Raw genomic sequence first — 15,703 nt, forward strand, 5'->3', positions numbered from 1 at the left:
CATTTATCGTTTTGGAGATTTAATCCCAAACATTCAAATTTTTTATTATAATTGGCCAAAATTTTAAAACTTTTCCAATTTTCAAAAACTGAAACTTAAATTTCATTTTTCAACTTGTTTATAGATATCATTGAAAATCCAATTTTATCACAATCATAAACTCTTGTACAATTTTCATTAAGGATATAAAAAATTGGTAGTTATAGAAGAGAGTGTATGATGCTCATAATTTTGATGAACAAAAGAAGCTCTTAGTCTTAACATAAGGTTGGATTAGCTAGAAAATAAAATGAAAGAATCAACCGGAAAAAATTATAACAAGTTTTTATAATTTAAATAAATAAATGCTCATCAATTTTAAAAATATAGCCAATTATTTTAAAATTTAAATATTTATATTAAATTATGAAGTAGATACTAAGAAGCATATTAATTTGAAATACTTCATATAATTCTTCCTTAATTATTCTTTCAACTCATAATGGGAATTTTGCTTTTACACCTTATTAAAAAAAAAAAAAAAAAAGCAGCTAACATTGTATGTATAAGAATAAGCTAATTCAGTGATCATCCAGTCTTGGTCAAAGCCACAGTCACATTGACATATTCAGACTTCTCTTTGGCCATATGATCAGCTACGATTTCTTTAAACCGACAAAAAATATCTTCAATGATAGCTTCGCTGAAGCCGAAGTGTCCAATAAGTAAGGGCTCAGCCACAGCTCTGATGGACGTTGCAACATTATATCCACTATCTTTAAATGCATCAGAAAGGTTACACTCATTGTGATAACCATCCCAATTGATTTCAAAAACTTCCAACCGATCAATGCTAAAAGGCCCTACCCTTTCAATCTCAGATCGTACTTCAAATGGGGATGGTGTATAGGTGGGAACGTTGAAGGAATCTAATTTCTCTTCCTCAATGATTCCCTGCATTTATATATATCTCCATACTTCACAAATATATCTGAAATTTCTTTAAATCAGAAAGGTGACATGACTTAAATGTTAATTTTTTTTTTGTATTGTGAAATCTACTCAAAGGGTTAATTGTACTAATGATAAGTAAATTTATATATCTTTCTTCATGGTTGGTTGGCATAAGTACTTCAGTTTATGGAAACTAGTCTCCATAAATGTAATTTTTATGTACCTCCAAAACCATGTCATTGAGAACCATAGCCAAAAGCTCCCAGATGTAGTAGCAACACTCTTTGCTTGAAGGATCTGGACTTCTCCTGCCCAAAAATGTCAAAACCATACGACCTCCTGCTACCAGTTCATCTGCACGACAATTCAAGAATATTGAAAAATCTCTTTGAAATTGGCGATAATATGCCTTGGAAACGCTTGGTGGACTGCTGCTAGCTATATAAAATTTTCCTTTGTTACCCTCCAGACCTTCAGGAATCTATAGAAAATAAGTGTCAGTGCATTATTTAGTTTTATGCAAGTATCGATCTCTCAATATATGCTTAATTGTGTAGAAGAGAAAACAAGTTTAATGGTAACCTGAGACAACCAATGGAGACTATAAGATGAATGGACAAAATGCAGGCTATTACTGGGGAAAAGTCTGCCGTAGAAAGAACCAGGGACTCCATTGAAATAGAATGGCCCATTTCCAGCTTCCAATTGCTTTTTCATTTGTTCTTGGAACCTTGTCAAGGATCTAAAAATAGTGTTAAAGTCATTCCCTGGTAGGTCGTTCAACATAATCTGATATTCTGGAGATTGACGACCCAGCTTTACACAGAGCTTATCCACTACTTTGATGAGTTCAAACATTGCAAAAAGAGTGTTTGATCCTGAAGAACATCCGAGGTCTGCAATGACTAGAGTCTTTGGGAAGGTGCCACAGTAGAGATTGGTTATGACTTCCTCTGTGATAGGCCTTGTCATAGATATCACTTTTCGCTGCATATATATTCAGGGTCAAAATTAGAAATTTGGGCTAGGAGAAATACCATCAACATTAACAATCTTTTTTTTTTTTCGGATAATTGTGTAAAACTCTTGTGGGATTTCGTCCCATATTGTTAACATGAGTTAGGAATATTATATACAGTAGTTAGCTATATGAAACTGCACTACTACTGTACTTGAGTGTCTACATGCATAGATGCATCTGGGAAATGCTTATAGATGAAATTAATTACCTGAAGGAATGAGTTTTGAGCATAGCTCGTCTCTCCCAATCCCCCATTCATCTGAAGAACTTGCATGTGTTTCATGTGTTTCTCTCCCAATTCCATCTCTCTCTTGCATGTGTTTCTCTTTTTGTTTTGTTTTTTGTGGATATGGTTGTAGTGAGATGGATTAGTCTCTATTTATAGGCATGTAAAATAGAGGCCAGTTGATACAAGTATTACCCTTAGTATTATTTATGATAAATCATTTTCTCCTCCTGCTCCATGATCGATCACGATAGATCTGGTTTTCTTCCTGGTCCATCATATGGATCCATCTGGGTCTCTCAATGTTCTATTTGATAAAAAGACCTGCAAAATAAGGAAAAACGGTCAGGGATCTACCGGGGATGTCCCGGTGGAGACCCTCCGACGTTTCAAGTCAGATTTTATGAATAAGAGTAGTATATTTAGGCAAGAGTTGCCGAGAGAGAATAAAAATGGAGTCTAGGAAGGAGAAAAGAAGCAGATGCCCCTCTCTTTCTCTTTTCTGTGATGTATATCTGCCTCTCTGTTACAATGCTAGTTGTCTCTGTCACTCAGCTCCGTACGTACGAATGTGTCAGGCCCCCTTAACACACCAGGCGGCCATTTAATTCTCCCCAGTGCTCATGCAAGTAGGGCTGCGAGGTGTTTGGACCTACTATTCTTTCCCACATCACTTCAATGGGTTGGACTTCTTTTTATTGGACCCGGACTCATGGGGGACCTGGCCTACCCCGCATGTCCGGATCGAGATCTGAAGCGCTGGGTCGGTCTTGCTTAAGGAGGACTTGATGGGCTTTGGGCTATTATTCTCCTCTTGGGCCCGGCCTCGCTCAGGGCAAAGGAAGCCCGGCGATCATCAATTGCCCCTTTACCTCCTCGGCAGTTATTACATGAGTGGCGAGGGGGTAAATCCTTGAATTCTATATATGACCGCATGGCCCGAGAACTGCTCCTGTCAAAAGCGTTTTTTCCTTACCTTTTTATTTCTTTGTCTTTCTATTTTGATGTTTGAATGTATGGCGATCTGGAGATGTGTATTTGATGATGAATGATATTTCACCTCGGCCTGTGCCTCGTCATTATTTTCTACTCAGACTGTCTTCTGGTTTTGTCAATTTTACTTACTTGATGGACCAGGCCGGCTCTACTGGGACTTTGCTAGTCGAACTGACCCGGGCTAAGAGCTCAGAGTCTGGTTAAGCTTCTGACTTGCAAGTTTTTCTTACTCCCATGAGGGCATTTCTGTTTTTGACTCACGATCTCGTCAGTGTTGCGAGCTCGGATATATATTACCTAGAGAAATGTCTTATTTGTATGAGTGCCCCACTTTAGACGATTTTAAATCTTGTTCTTGTTACAAGCTCGGACACCTTGTCTCTCTTGAGATAACCTTCTGGCAGTCAGTGCGGTTTGAGCTGTGTGTTCCACTAGGATAGAGAGCTCGGTCTTTTGTCGTTTTCTTCTTCCTGGGTTATCCTTGCTAAATGTTTGTTTATTGTGAGTTAATCCGAGCTGTGAGTACGATCCTTCGCCTTCGTTTATCCTTTTATGCGTTCCTGCATTTGTGGGCCTTTTCATAGAGGGAGCTCGGTTCTCTGTTATTTCTTCTATACTTAGCTTTATTCTATTTGAGTGTTTTCATGTCGCGAGTTCATCCGAGCTGGGAGCTCGGCTCTTTGCTTTTTTGCTTAGGCTTTTATGCCTATAGCCTGTGACGCTGCTTGTACTCTGAAGTTCGGAATTTCACTTTTTTCACTTTGGTGCCCCGAGCTCTTTTGTGAAGTCGGACTTAATTTCTTGCTTTTTGTCGAGCCTTATACAGGCTGTCTAACTATTTGTTTGTTCGGTTTTGACTTTTCTTTTATAGGCTTATAGCCTTGCCGTTACAGACATAAGGCCCTTCCAAGCTTCTTGGGAGATCGACCCTAGATTGAAGAGGTTGGATTATCTGTTTTGGACTTGACCATACTGCGGTTCGATTCTTTTGTATCCTAATGAGTCAGGGCTTCCTATTGCCCCTGAGTGTTTTATGGGCTGTCTGCCCTCGAGCGTTTTACGGGCTCTTGGCTGCCTAGACCTCTCTCTAGGCTAGCTGGGCTGGTTTAGTGCCAGCAGTTAATTCTCGAGGTTGATGCCTCTTATGATTGCCCCTGATTCTTTGTTTGGTTCTGTATTTTGGTATGCATTTTGCTTAGGATTCGCCTTGCCTTAATTCGGTCTGCCTATTGGATTTACCAGTACCGAGCTCATTTTCTTGAGATCGGCATGGTGCTTTGGCGCTTTGGCGCCGCAAGCCTTGCATTGGCCGTTAGTAGATATATTGCTACATGATACAGGCGTTGGGGTGCCTTAGTTTAATTTCGTTATATGCTGGCTATTTTGCGAGATCTAGGTCTTATTAGCCTGAATCTGAGCTCTTTTCAGATTTTTTTATTTCTGTTTCAGTACCCTCCTGAGGTTAGCACGACGCTTTGGCGCTTTTGGCTGTTGTGTGAGATTACCTTAAGATTCAAGCTCCTTGTGGAGGTCGGAATTAAGCTTTTTGTTTATTGTCTAGGACTCCAATTTTTGTGAGATCGGGGCTGTGTTTTTATGAGTTGTTTTTGCTTGTTGCACCGGGAGATCTTGGGGATCCCGGTTTTTATTGCTCCGGGAGATCTTGGGGATCTCACCGGCCGTTTTTGCTCCGGAAGATCTTGGGGATCTCGCCGGCCATTTTTGCTCCGGGAGATCTTGGGGATCTCACCGGCCGTTTTTGCTCCGGGAGATCTTTGAGATCTTCGCTAGCCGTTTTTGCTCCAAGAGATCTTTGAGATCTTCGCCGGCTGTTTTTGCTCCGGGAGATCTTTGAGATCTTCGCCGGCCATTTTTGCTCCGGGAGATCTTTGAGATCTTCGCCGGCCGTTTTTGCTCTTTTAGGTCTTGCGCAAAATTCGGGCTCTGTGGCCTTACTGTCACTTCGTCATCTCAGTGATTCAGAATTCTTTCTGCAAAATAAGAGATTGCACATAGCGTATATAACGAGGAGGCTCGTTGTTAATTCAATAATATTCATCAATAAATAATATGTCGCACAAGACACTTTAACTCTATATTTCAGTTTTCGATGATGATTAATAATTAATTGCTTGCAGTAGTAGTGGATCGTGCGTAAGTTAATAAATCATTTATGATGGCATTGTTGTAAAGAATTTGGGTACTTACCTCCCAGTAATTAAGAGCCACGTCGGCCACTTTTGTATGAGTTGTGTTGACGCGTCACTTTACTCCAATTCCCTCAAACTCAATCTTGAAAAATTGATAATTTCGGTATTTAGACGACCTGCTGCAGTCCGAGCTCCTCTCTCATGATTGTGGCAATTGATGATTTCCCATTGTATCCCTGTCGCACTGATGCTTGAGAGGCGCTGTTGTCCAACCAAATTGGATGGCTATGAGTCATGCCTGGCTGCTCTACAACATCATTCCATCCGACCTGAAATGCGAGTCCGATCTCAAACATGGTTCCGACCTCGACGTGTAATAATACTGTGATTGTTGGATTTGCCGAGCTTCTTTTCAGTCCTGCTACTCCGGCCAGCGAAACCATTGATGGTCCTATTAGTGGTGCTTGATCAGTCGTCCTCTCGACGGTCAGACAGACTAATGCCGACCTGGGGTATCTCAGTTCACATTGCCTTCGAGCTGGACGACATACAGAGTCTTAATTCATCCACCTTGATCTGCCTGGATATTTGATCATTTCTTATTGTCTTCAGGTTGCCCCGATACTTGAAGGGCGTTGTCTGCAACCAAGTTGGATGGCCATGAATTGTGTCCCATCCGACTTCATGCCCTGGGATTTTATAGCCGATCTGCCCCTCTCACCTTGACAATATATACACGGCCACCTCACAACTTCAACAAATGTATTTATTACACATTCTTTTTTTTTCTTTTACAGAAAAAATTAAAATTTATACTCATAAACAAGTATTTCGATCTTGAAATTTTGTTCCACCAGATTTCAAAGAAAAAATCATCTATAATAAAGTCTAACAAATATTAAAACAAACTATCTGAAATGCTATCAAAATATTCTTTAGCACAATGAACCTTTCTTTTCAGCTGGGTTATTCGCTCAAACTTTCATACCTTATGTGGGTCTCAATGGGTGGATCTGGAAACTTTAGAGATAGTAAAATCTCTTTCGTTCCCCACAGACGGCGCCATTTGATAAATCTTTTTCTCCTCCTGCTCCATGATCGATCATGATAAATCTGGTTTTCTTCCTGGTCCATCATATGGATCCATCAAATGGGTCTCTTAATGTTCTATTTGATAAAAGGACCTGCAAAATAAAGGAAAAACGGTCAGGGATCTACCGGGGATGCCCCGGTGGAGACCCTCCGACGTTCAAGTCAGATTTTATGAATAAGAGTAGTATATTTAGGCAAGAGTTGCCGAGAGAGAATAAAAATGGAGTCCAGGAAGGAGAAAAGAAGCAGATGCCCCTCTCTTTCTCTTTTCTGTGATGTATATCTGCCTCTCTATTACAATGCTAGCTGTCTCTGTCACTCAGCTCCGTACGTACGAATGTGTCAGGGTCCCTTACTACGCCAGGCGGCCATTTAATTCTCCTCAGTGCGCATGCGGGTAGGGCTATGAGGTGTTTGGGCCTACTATTCTTTCCCACATCACTTCAATGGGTTGGACTTCTTTTTATTGGATCCGGCCTCATGGAGGATCTGGCCTACCCCGCGTGTCCGGATCGAGATCTGAAGCGCTGGGTCGGTCTTGCTTAAGGAGGACTTGATGGGTTTTGAGTTATTGTTCTCCTCTTGGGTCCGGCCTCACTCAGGACAAAAGAAGCCCGGCGGTCATCAATTTAATTCAAACATCATCCGGGATGATTATAATGAGGATGATTTATATTACTACCTATATTATTATCAAGTAACATAATTTTTTTATGTTAAATTTTAAATAAATAACTATTTAGTTACTAAAATTTATTAATAATAATACTTTTCTCCATATATTTTAAAAAAATATTATAACACCGAATATCTTTTTATCTTTTTATTAAATATTAAAGCTAACTTGATGAAAATATAAAAAATATTTAACCTAACTAAAGCAGCTAACTTGATGAAAATATAAAAAATCTTTAACCTAACTAAAGCTTGAAAATGTTATAATGATTTTTTAGACGTGTTGGAATTCGCTTGTTATTAATAATACTATGAAAAATTTATTACTTTTTATAAAATATATTAAAATATCTTTTATTTTTAAAAATTTATTGATTAATTTTTTTTAATTTTAACGATTAAATATTTTTACCATATAATTTTAATAATTTTAATAGTTGATTTTTTTAAATATTTTAAAAAATACACTAATTAATTTTTTTATATCACAGATATTTTAATTTTTTAATAATATTTTATTATTAAATTTTTTAAAATATTAAAAATATTTTAATATATTTTTAAAAATTAAAAATTAATTAATAAATTTATATATACTATATAGTAATTTTTCTAATATTATTGGGACTTTAATAATTGAGCTGGGTATTGCTCAATCAGGAAAGGAAATAGTTGCAAATAATTGCGCTGTATGGCGTTTTTCAATGAATATGGCTTTATCTCTGAGAGAAAAACACGGTGGGCTAATGGTACTCAATTGAGTCGTCCACATAAATGACAAGGATAGGGCATAGGGGGCTATGAAAATTATTAGTAGATTTGAAATATCATCATTGATAAAAAAAAAAAAAATCTTAATTTAATTCTAAATAATAAGATTTTAATAGTTAATTTTTCATCCACACTTCTTTGCTCAAAGTTATCTGCCAAGGATTTTTTTCTGTCCCCACGTTTTTATATAAAAATAATATCATTCCTAACTTACGTTGTCTTGTCCAAAACTAAAGAGAGAAAGCAAATTAAAATTTATACATTTATTTTAATTATTTTTTACGTAATTTATATGTAAATATTTAATACAATTATTATCTAATATATATATAGTTCTGTTTAATTATCTCTATTATATATATTATTTTAATATAAATTAAATTATAAATTTTAAAATAAAAATAAATGAAACTATAAATTTACTTTTTTATATTTTTTCATAATTATATATCGTTGCACTTGCAGGTTGCACAACTGTGGTCGCCAGTAGCAATGAGGCTGTAGAGTAGACACGGTACCACACGAGGAACCAACTGACACATTAACCACTGCTTGGGGGCCACTTAGGGGGAAAAAAACAATCATGCTTTTTTTTGGAATTAGAATGTGGAACTCAAAACTTGGATCATTTATATAAGTGGATTATTTAAATAATAATATGCTTTTAATTATTAGATTAAATTAAATTTTAAAGAAATATCATAATAATTATAATTAATAACGAAAATCGTTTCCGCAAGTTGCAGTTAATCATACAAATTTACTTTACATATTAAATTTCCATGAAATTTTGAATTATATATGTATTTTTTTAAAAATAAAAAATCAAAGTCTGAACTAGATTGTATTGGCATGTTGAACCGACCAGACAATGGGCTTTAGAAGCATGAATTATGAATTGATTTTATCTGGAACTTGTTTAGTTAAATTATTAGTTGGATTTTACTTTTGAATCATCGCCTAAATCAATTATTCTGATCAAATTTTATTGATTTTTCTAACGATTACAATATTGCAATTATTAAAATTCATTAAATATAGCTATTTATTATTAGTTTTACATGAATAATAAAATAAATATATTTTTTATGTGATAAATAATTTGTTATGTTACTCGAGTAAAATTAGCATTAATTAAATATATTTAATGAACTTTGGAGTCACTTTGGCGTAATCTTTTACCATTTTTTTCTTCAATGCCTGCAGAATGAAGCTTCCCAAATATAGAATTTGAAGACCAAAACGAAAGCAAAATCCAAAAGTCAAGATTAATGGGTTGAAAATTCCAAAGTGCATAAAAAAACAACACATTGCACAGGCATATAGAAACTTGCAGAGGAAGGTGAACAACCCAAAGACTCGTTAAACCAAGTCTCTCCTTTAGATTAACTCCTGCATTATAAATTAATCTACATATATAAATGATAAGGAAGAGTCCTGGTTTATGCTTTGGCTGATCGGCAAACAAACCTTGGATCCTCCATGGTGCAAAGGACAGTGTTGAAGGTTGACGTTTCATGCCAAAAATGCAAGACGAAGCTTCTCAAAGCAGTCTCTGCTCTTCAAGGTTAGTTCTGTATTTGAAGAAATTAATAAGAATTCAATTCAAGATCCTTTTGTTTTTAATTTTTGTAGGTGTGGATAAGATGGAAGTTGATGAAGGAAAGGGGACATTAACGGTAACAGGAAATGCAGATCCGTATGAAATCATAGTCCGAACAAGAAAAGCAGGAAAATATGCAGACGTGGTGAGCATCGGGGCTCCTCCTCCACCGCCTAAACAAGAGCCTCCTAAGAAACCAGGTCCAGATGAGAATAAGAAGAAGCAAGAGGAGAAGAAGACTACTGAACAGAAGGCCCAAATCCATGATCCTCTCACTTGTCCCCAATGTCAACGCATTGTTTTTGTTCCAGTGGGTTATGAGGAGCCCAGCCCCTCGTGCTCCATCATGTGATCACCTAACCTATAAATAATAATTACATGTAGATGCACTGGTCGAGTAATTTTTGAAGATATGTTCAGAAAATTCGGAAGATTTATTTTGGTGAACCCTATCAAGATCTTCATGAGAATTTTGTTTTTTTTTTTGTTTTTATGTAAATTTATCAAGCCATGTGGAACTATTTGTTAAAAGTCTGAGCCAAGTTTAATACACACATTTTAAACTTGTAATAACAAACAAATAGTCGATGATGGAAGAACGGTAATTTATTATAATCAGGATGCTTATTTCACTTTCCCTTTTGGCTTCAAGTTTTCCAAAAGGATTGCTGCCTGAGAGGAAACTCACAAATCTTATTTATTTTCCATCATTTAAGGCTTCCAATGTTATGGGACACCCACTCCTCAGTCTAGGAATATGAGCCTTCTTTTCTAGGCTGGGATCATGATCTTGAATTGTCCACCTGTGTACATGTTATGAATGTTTGTATGTATACAATTAGTGAAATTAAAATAATATAATTAATTTTTTTTTCAATAATAATTAGAAAAAAAAAAAAAAAAAGACAATTTGTCTACTCACCTGTACCCACTGGTTAGACGATGCAGAAACACCAACAGGGTGAGTTTGGCCATATTCATTCCTAGACAAGTCCTTGGTCCTGATCCAAATGGTATAAAACTGTATGGTTTTCGCATTTCCTGATACATTAAAATATAGATAACTAATCAATCTCATCTTAATTATGAAACTTTAGAGGAACCACACAATCAAGAGATAACACGTCAAAAAAAGACAAACTAAGTATAAAACATTCTTCGAACACACAATCTCTGTTTATCATATGTGCTATGGCTTGACAAGATCTTTTCTCAAATTCTCCCAAAACCTTCACTTCCTTCCAACAACATAAACATTAAAAGATTCAATATATATATAGTTTTAAAACTCTTACTTTACTTCCTTTGAAAAATAATTTAGATCTTGAAGAAGATGAAGTGCTATTGCTGTTGTGTGTGGTTAGAAAAAGAAGAAATTAGGAAATTACATCAAATCTTGAAGGTTCGAATTGCATAGGATCCTTGTACAATGCTGGGTCGAAATGCATACATGTTGCATCAATATTTACATGCCATCCTTTGTGTATCTGAAAACCTGAGTATATTGTGAAAAGAAAAGTTAAATTGCATTTATAATTAATAAAAGAGATTACGGTTTAAAATAATGTTAATTGGTTAGGAAAAAGAAGAAGAAGAATTAATACTTGAAAAAACAAAAATTAGTAGGCAAGGAATATCAGAAATTTGAAAAAAATTACAATATGTAAATTAATTATATATAGTAGGTCAGTTAGGTTACATTGTGAAAATTTAACATTGGTATATACAAAAATTGTACACAATAAATTTTTTGCTGGAATTTGGCTTTTAAGTATTCGGAGGAACCACTCAAGTTTTTTTCTGTGATTCCTTTGTGACTCGATACTCTACCTTTTTCTATTTCTTAAATCTAACTTATTCTTTTCCCTTTCCCATGAAAGATGATCTGCGTCAATTGACTATCGATAAAAAAGAAAATATTATTGTGCCTATTAAGAGTTTCAGAGATATTCTGATCGTCATTTATGATTTTTGTATGGTGGGAATGTTTCTCACATACAATCCAATCAATTTTCAGAATATACAGATCTTTTTTATAGATTTATGGCGGCAATTCTCAGACAATTTTTGCATTGAAAGATTTGATTCCTAGTTACAAATCAAATATTTTATTTTTGATAGAAACAAAAACTCTTAGTTTTCGTATAAAAAATATGCAGATCTCTTTGACAGATTTATGATGGCAATTCTCAGACAGTTTTTGCATTGAAAGATTTGGTTCATAGTTACAAGCCGGACATTTTATTTTTGATGGAAACAAAAGCTTTTAGTTCTCGTATGAAATTTTTTCGTAATTTTTTATATTTTGATAGTTGCTTCTCAATCAATAGATAAGGATTGGGAGGAGACCTTTCGTTAATGTGGAAGAGTCATGGGTTTGTTTTTGTAGTTAACTTTTTTTTAAATTTTATTGATTCGATTATTTCGGAAGGTAATATTAAATGGATGTTTACTAGTTATTATGGATTTCCGGAATCGCAACGACACGTCAGTTTTGAAATCTTATTCCAGTTTTATCTCGTAGAAACTCTTTTATGTGATTTTGTTCGAGAGACTTTAATAATTTATGCTCGAGAGACTTTAATAATTTATGCTCGAGAGATGAGAAAGAAGGAGAAATATGTTTGTCAAATTATCTTATGTAGAGATTTAGATAGGCACTTGAAGAGTATTTTTGTCAAATTATCTTATGCAGGAGTTTGATTTTAAATAATTGTAAATTTTTGTTACACTGTAAAACTGTAAAATTGATATTTTTGTTAGATAGATTCATGATAATACTATTATAACTGCTTATATTTTGACTAAAAAATTTATCAGTTATAATTGTCTTTCTGTTGAAGATGATTTTTTTTTTAATTTGATAAAATTTGATTAATATAATTAATAATTTTACTATAAAAAAAAAAGCATTCGGAGGAACGTACCATCAATTACGCAGTCGTTTAGTACAACTCGAGGGAACCACAAAAGGACATTTGACATTCTCAATGTTTCTTTGACAACCTGGAGATTGCAGAAAATTTGGTTAGTCTAGCTGGAAGATGCGATTATTTGTCGTTTTTATACAAAATTACAATGTATATATTTTAAGTCCTTGAAAATCCTTTAGCTTTTTTTACGTATTTTTATGATCTAATTACCTAAGATAGAATAGAGAATTAAATTTGTATATTATAGTAATCTTAATTTAACCTTTAAGCCATAGGACATTTTGTTAAGATCTTCAAGGGTAAGAGGGGCTCCATCTTGCTTATGTTTGGCTATGGATATTTGCTCTTCCTGTAAGTGCATGAAAGCGAATGTGAATAATCAATTTAAACAGAATGAAAATGTTGTTGAAAGTATCTAAAAGATAGCAAAAATCAAACCCTGAGAGTGGCCTGGGCCTGTGTATTCTCATCCAGGTACTTGACACTCCACATCATAGCAGCTGCAGTGGTGGTCTGCCCTGCAATTATCAACGTTAATAAGTTATCCATGAGTTCCGAGTCGTCGAGCTTTTCACTGGATGGATATGAGTCTCTCTGTAACATGGACTGCAAGAAATCATCATGAGTCTCCTTTCCACATCTTCTATCTGCAATCATCTTTTTGAAGATTGCCATAAGCCTCTGACGTGCCTGTGCATGCAACTCAAACACAAGTTGAATACATTTTCACCGCCAACTTTGTGAAACATTAGCAGAGTTGTTTGTTTCCAGGATTTTCTCATCGTACCTTAATGCCTTTATAGTATCTGGTGCCAGGAATCATTAGAGGAAAGGACAACATGGCGTCTGAAACAGCAGTGCAGTCTTTTTCTAGCGTCCTTAGAAAGGAATCCTCTGTGATACTCATTAACATGTTGCACATTGCATCAAATATCATCTAAGATGAGACATGTTAGAGATAAGTTTCTCGAGTGTTTGATGATTTAAGTAAACAGAAAGCATAAAAATGGCTGTCACCTTCATGCTAAACTGAAGAACGGAAAATGTTTCACCACTTTCATGTAATTTCTTGAGCTTCTGAGTAAGTATTTGGTCGAATTTCTGAACAAACTTAGAAAGTGAAGGCATTGAGAAAGGATCAGCAAGAAGTCTCCTAATTCTTTTATGGCTATCGTGGGGTACGCAGAGCAAGCTCTTCTCTCCAACGGCATCTGCCATTGATTTAACATATCCTTTGTTGAAATCTACGAAATCATTTGTGAATATCTGTTTTGCAGCCTCTGGACTGGGAACAAATACATGGATCTTCCCGAATATCCTGGTCTTGAAGCACTTCCCGTACCTTTTTTTTTTCCACCAAAATCTTGGAATTTAATTTTCGAATCAAACTTAAAACTCATTAAAACTGGGATCGAATGCCCATATTCGCTTATCTTTCCCATACAGGTGAATTATTATTAATAAGTTGGGAAATTTATATGTATTCCCAGAAATTTTATAAAATTAATATAATAGTTTCATTAAATTTTTAGTAATAAATTAATTTTTAAATTTAATCTTTTTCGTTAATAAAAATTATAAATAACTAGAAATTTATATTTTTTAATGATCAAAATATCTAAAAAGTAGTCAATATTTTTTTAATTAAAATTATTTTTATATATTATTTAATAAAAAATTGAGATTATTATTTTAATTTTTAAAAATTTGTGAATTTTTATGGGTTTTAATCATTATTATTTTTTATTTATTATCATTATAAATAATTTTAATTTTTAAAATATAAAAATTGATATTTTATAAGTAAAAAAATTATTATACTTATAAAAATCAATTTAGACGGATTCCAAGTATAAAAAATTAATTTTTAATTTTAATTAAGTATAAAATTTTTTATAGGTATAAAAATCAATTTAGATGGGCTTCTAAGCATAAAAATTAATTTCTAAATCTGTCATTTTTATACTTAATAATATAAAAATTAATTTGTAAGAAAAATTAAAATTATTCATTATTAATTTTTATACAAAATATTAATTTTATACTTTGAAAATTAAAATTATTTAAGTAAAAAAATATTGGATAAAACTCACAAATTCAGTAATTTTAAAAAAATAAAAAAATAATTTTTTAAATTTTTATTATTAAAATAATAAATAAAAATAACTTTTAATTAAAAAAAATTAATCATCTGAAAAAAGTATTTTAATCATTAAAAAATATAAAATTTCTAATCAATATTCAACTAATAAAAATTTATATATTTTATTAACAGAATAACTATTTTATTAGACAAAAATTCAATTTAAAAATTAATTTATTAAATTTTTGTAGATTTTATTAAAACATCAAACATCTAAAAACCTGAGAAAGCTGACTGTAAACTCATTACGACTGTCTCCAAACTTTTATTTCATTAATTTTTTTCATTCTATCCATTTAATAATAATTATACTAAAAGAAATTAACATAATCTTTGCAGAAGTTAACAAATTAAATAATTATGCATCTGAAATTTGAACTCAGCTATTTTATTCACTTTTTAAATTTATTTACATGTTTTATGATATTTATATATATTTTGACAGAAAGAGAAGAGGATCAACTGACCAGGATCGCCGGAGCCTTACGAAATCATAGCATCCTTTTGTACTGTTAGTTGCCTTAAGAAACGAAAAGGTTTCACCTATAAAAGGTACTCCGAGGCGGCCAGGGATATCGCGGCTGCCGCTTCCTCCTGGTGCTGCAGCATCTGATTCTCCATTTCTTATGTGGATTCTCCTCCGAGGTGTAGAGAGAAGATATGTGATTGTTATTGAAAAGACAGCAATAACAAGCAGCATAACATCATAGTTGTTTCGTAAATGGAAGAGAAGGTCTTCCACAGAAGGGTACATATGGATCATGGGCGACAACGAACGTGCAGACAGGACGTGAAGGAGATGTCTATGCTGTATTTGTGGGAAGTTCTTATCTACCATGTTCTTTAAATAACCAATCAATATTATTATTATTATTATTATAAAACTCATTTTATGATATAATTTACACTGAATCTTTAAGTAACCCAAGAAGTTATTGTCCTTTTATAAGGCCATAAGATTTTTTTTTTAATTGTTTTTCTGACATCTTAGAACTTGAGTTATTTTTTATTAGACAAAATGTGTTAGGTACTATATAATCTTAAAAATTGATGCACAATGATGCAAGATATCAAAAAATAAATAAATAAATAAATCTGCTGTGTCTGAAAAATAAAAAAAGGTCTGGATGTTTGTACACTTATGTTTGCAATTTGAGCTA

At 33.7% G+C, this 15,703-nt stretch overlaps 3 protein-coding genes across 3 annotated transcripts; 1 reads left to right on the forward strand and 2 right to left on the reverse strand.

Moving 5' to 3' along the window:
- Window positions 1-448: 448 nt before the first annotated feature.
- LOC110623617 (S-adenosyl-L-methionine:benzoic acid/salicylic acid carboxyl methyltransferase 2) lies at window positions 449-2,291 on the reverse strand. The gene is made up of 4 exons (XM_021768620.2): window positions 2,163-2,291; window positions 1,516-1,920; window positions 1,157-1,414; window positions 449-933 (listed from the first exon to the last, which is right to left on the reverse strand). The coding sequence occupies exons 1-4, from the start codon at window positions 2,256-2,258 to the stop codon at window positions 568-570; spliced, it is 1,125 nt and encodes a 374-aa protein (XP_021624312.1). The 5' UTR covers window positions 2,259-2,291; the 3' UTR covers window positions 449-567.
- Window positions 2,292-9,125: 6,834 nt separating this feature from the next.
- LOC110622085 (heavy metal-associated isoprenylated plant protein 43) lies at window positions 9,126-9,937 on the forward strand. The gene is made up of 2 exons (XM_021766465.2): window positions 9,126-9,431; window positions 9,500-9,937. Exons 1-2 carry the CDS (start codon window positions 9,347-9,349, stop codon window positions 9,817-9,819), a joined length of 405 nt encoding a protein of 134 aa, XP_021622157.1. The 5' UTR covers window positions 9,126-9,346; the 3' UTR covers window positions 9,820-9,937.
- Window positions 9,938-10,055: 118 nt separating this feature from the next.
- Window positions 10,056-15,361, reverse strand: LOC110622075 (abscisic acid 8'-hydroxylase 3). The gene is made up of 9 exons (XM_021766455.2): window positions 15,011-15,361; window positions 13,418-13,742; window positions 13,188-13,337; window positions 12,839-13,090; window positions 12,663-12,749; window positions 12,395-12,473; window positions 10,856-10,962; window positions 10,390-10,508; window positions 10,056-10,270 (listed from the first exon to the last, which is right to left on the reverse strand). Exons 1-9 carry the CDS (start codon window positions 15,304-15,306, stop codon window positions 10,165-10,167), a joined length of 1,521 nt encoding a protein of 506 aa, XP_021622147.1. The 5' UTR covers window positions 15,307-15,361; the 3' UTR covers window positions 10,056-10,164.
- Between the last annotated feature and the right edge of the window lie 342 nt (window positions 15,362-15,703).

This window comes from Manihot esculenta, chromosome 1 (assembly GCF_001659605.2).
Source record: "Manihot esculenta cultivar AM560-2 chromosome 1, M.esculenta_v8, whole genome shotgun sequence".
NCBI lineage: Eukaryota > Viridiplantae > Streptophyta > Magnoliopsida > Malpighiales > Euphorbiaceae > Manihot > Manihot esculenta.

Bases quoted from the DNA above. Each gene is read 5' to 3' on its own strand.
- LOC110622075 (XM_021766455.2), bottom strand. From the start codon at position 15,306: ATGATCCATATGTACCCTTCTGTGGAAGACCTTCTCTTCCATTTACGA. The intron at 13,743-15,010 runs GTCAGTTGATCC...GAAAAAAAAAAG, and splicing joins GTAAGGCTCCGGCGATCCTG to GTACGGGAAGTGCTTCAAGA. The intron at 10,271-10,389 runs GTGAGTAGACAA...ACATGTACACAG, and splicing joins CGTCTAACCAGTGGGTACAG to GTGGACAATTCAAGATCATG.
- LOC110622085 (XM_021766465.2), top strand. From the start codon at position 9,347: ATGGTGCAAAGGACAGTGTTGAAGGTTGACGTTTCATGCCAAAAATGC. The intron at 9,432-9,499 runs GTTAGTTCTGTA...TAATTTTTGTAG, and splicing joins AGCAGTCTCTGCTCTTCAAG to GTGTGGATAAGATGGAAGTT.
- LOC110623617 (XM_021768620.2), bottom strand. From the start codon at position 2,258: ATGGAATTGGGAGAGAAACACATGAAACACATGCAAGTTCTTCAGATG. The intron at 1,921-2,162 runs GTAATTAATTTC...ATATATATGCAG, and splicing joins CTCAAAACTCATTCCTTCAG to CGAAAAGTGATATCTATGAC. The intron at 934-1,156 runs GTACATAAAAAT...ATATAAATGCAG, and splicing joins TCAATGACATGGTTTTGGAG to GGAATCATTGAGGAAGAGAA.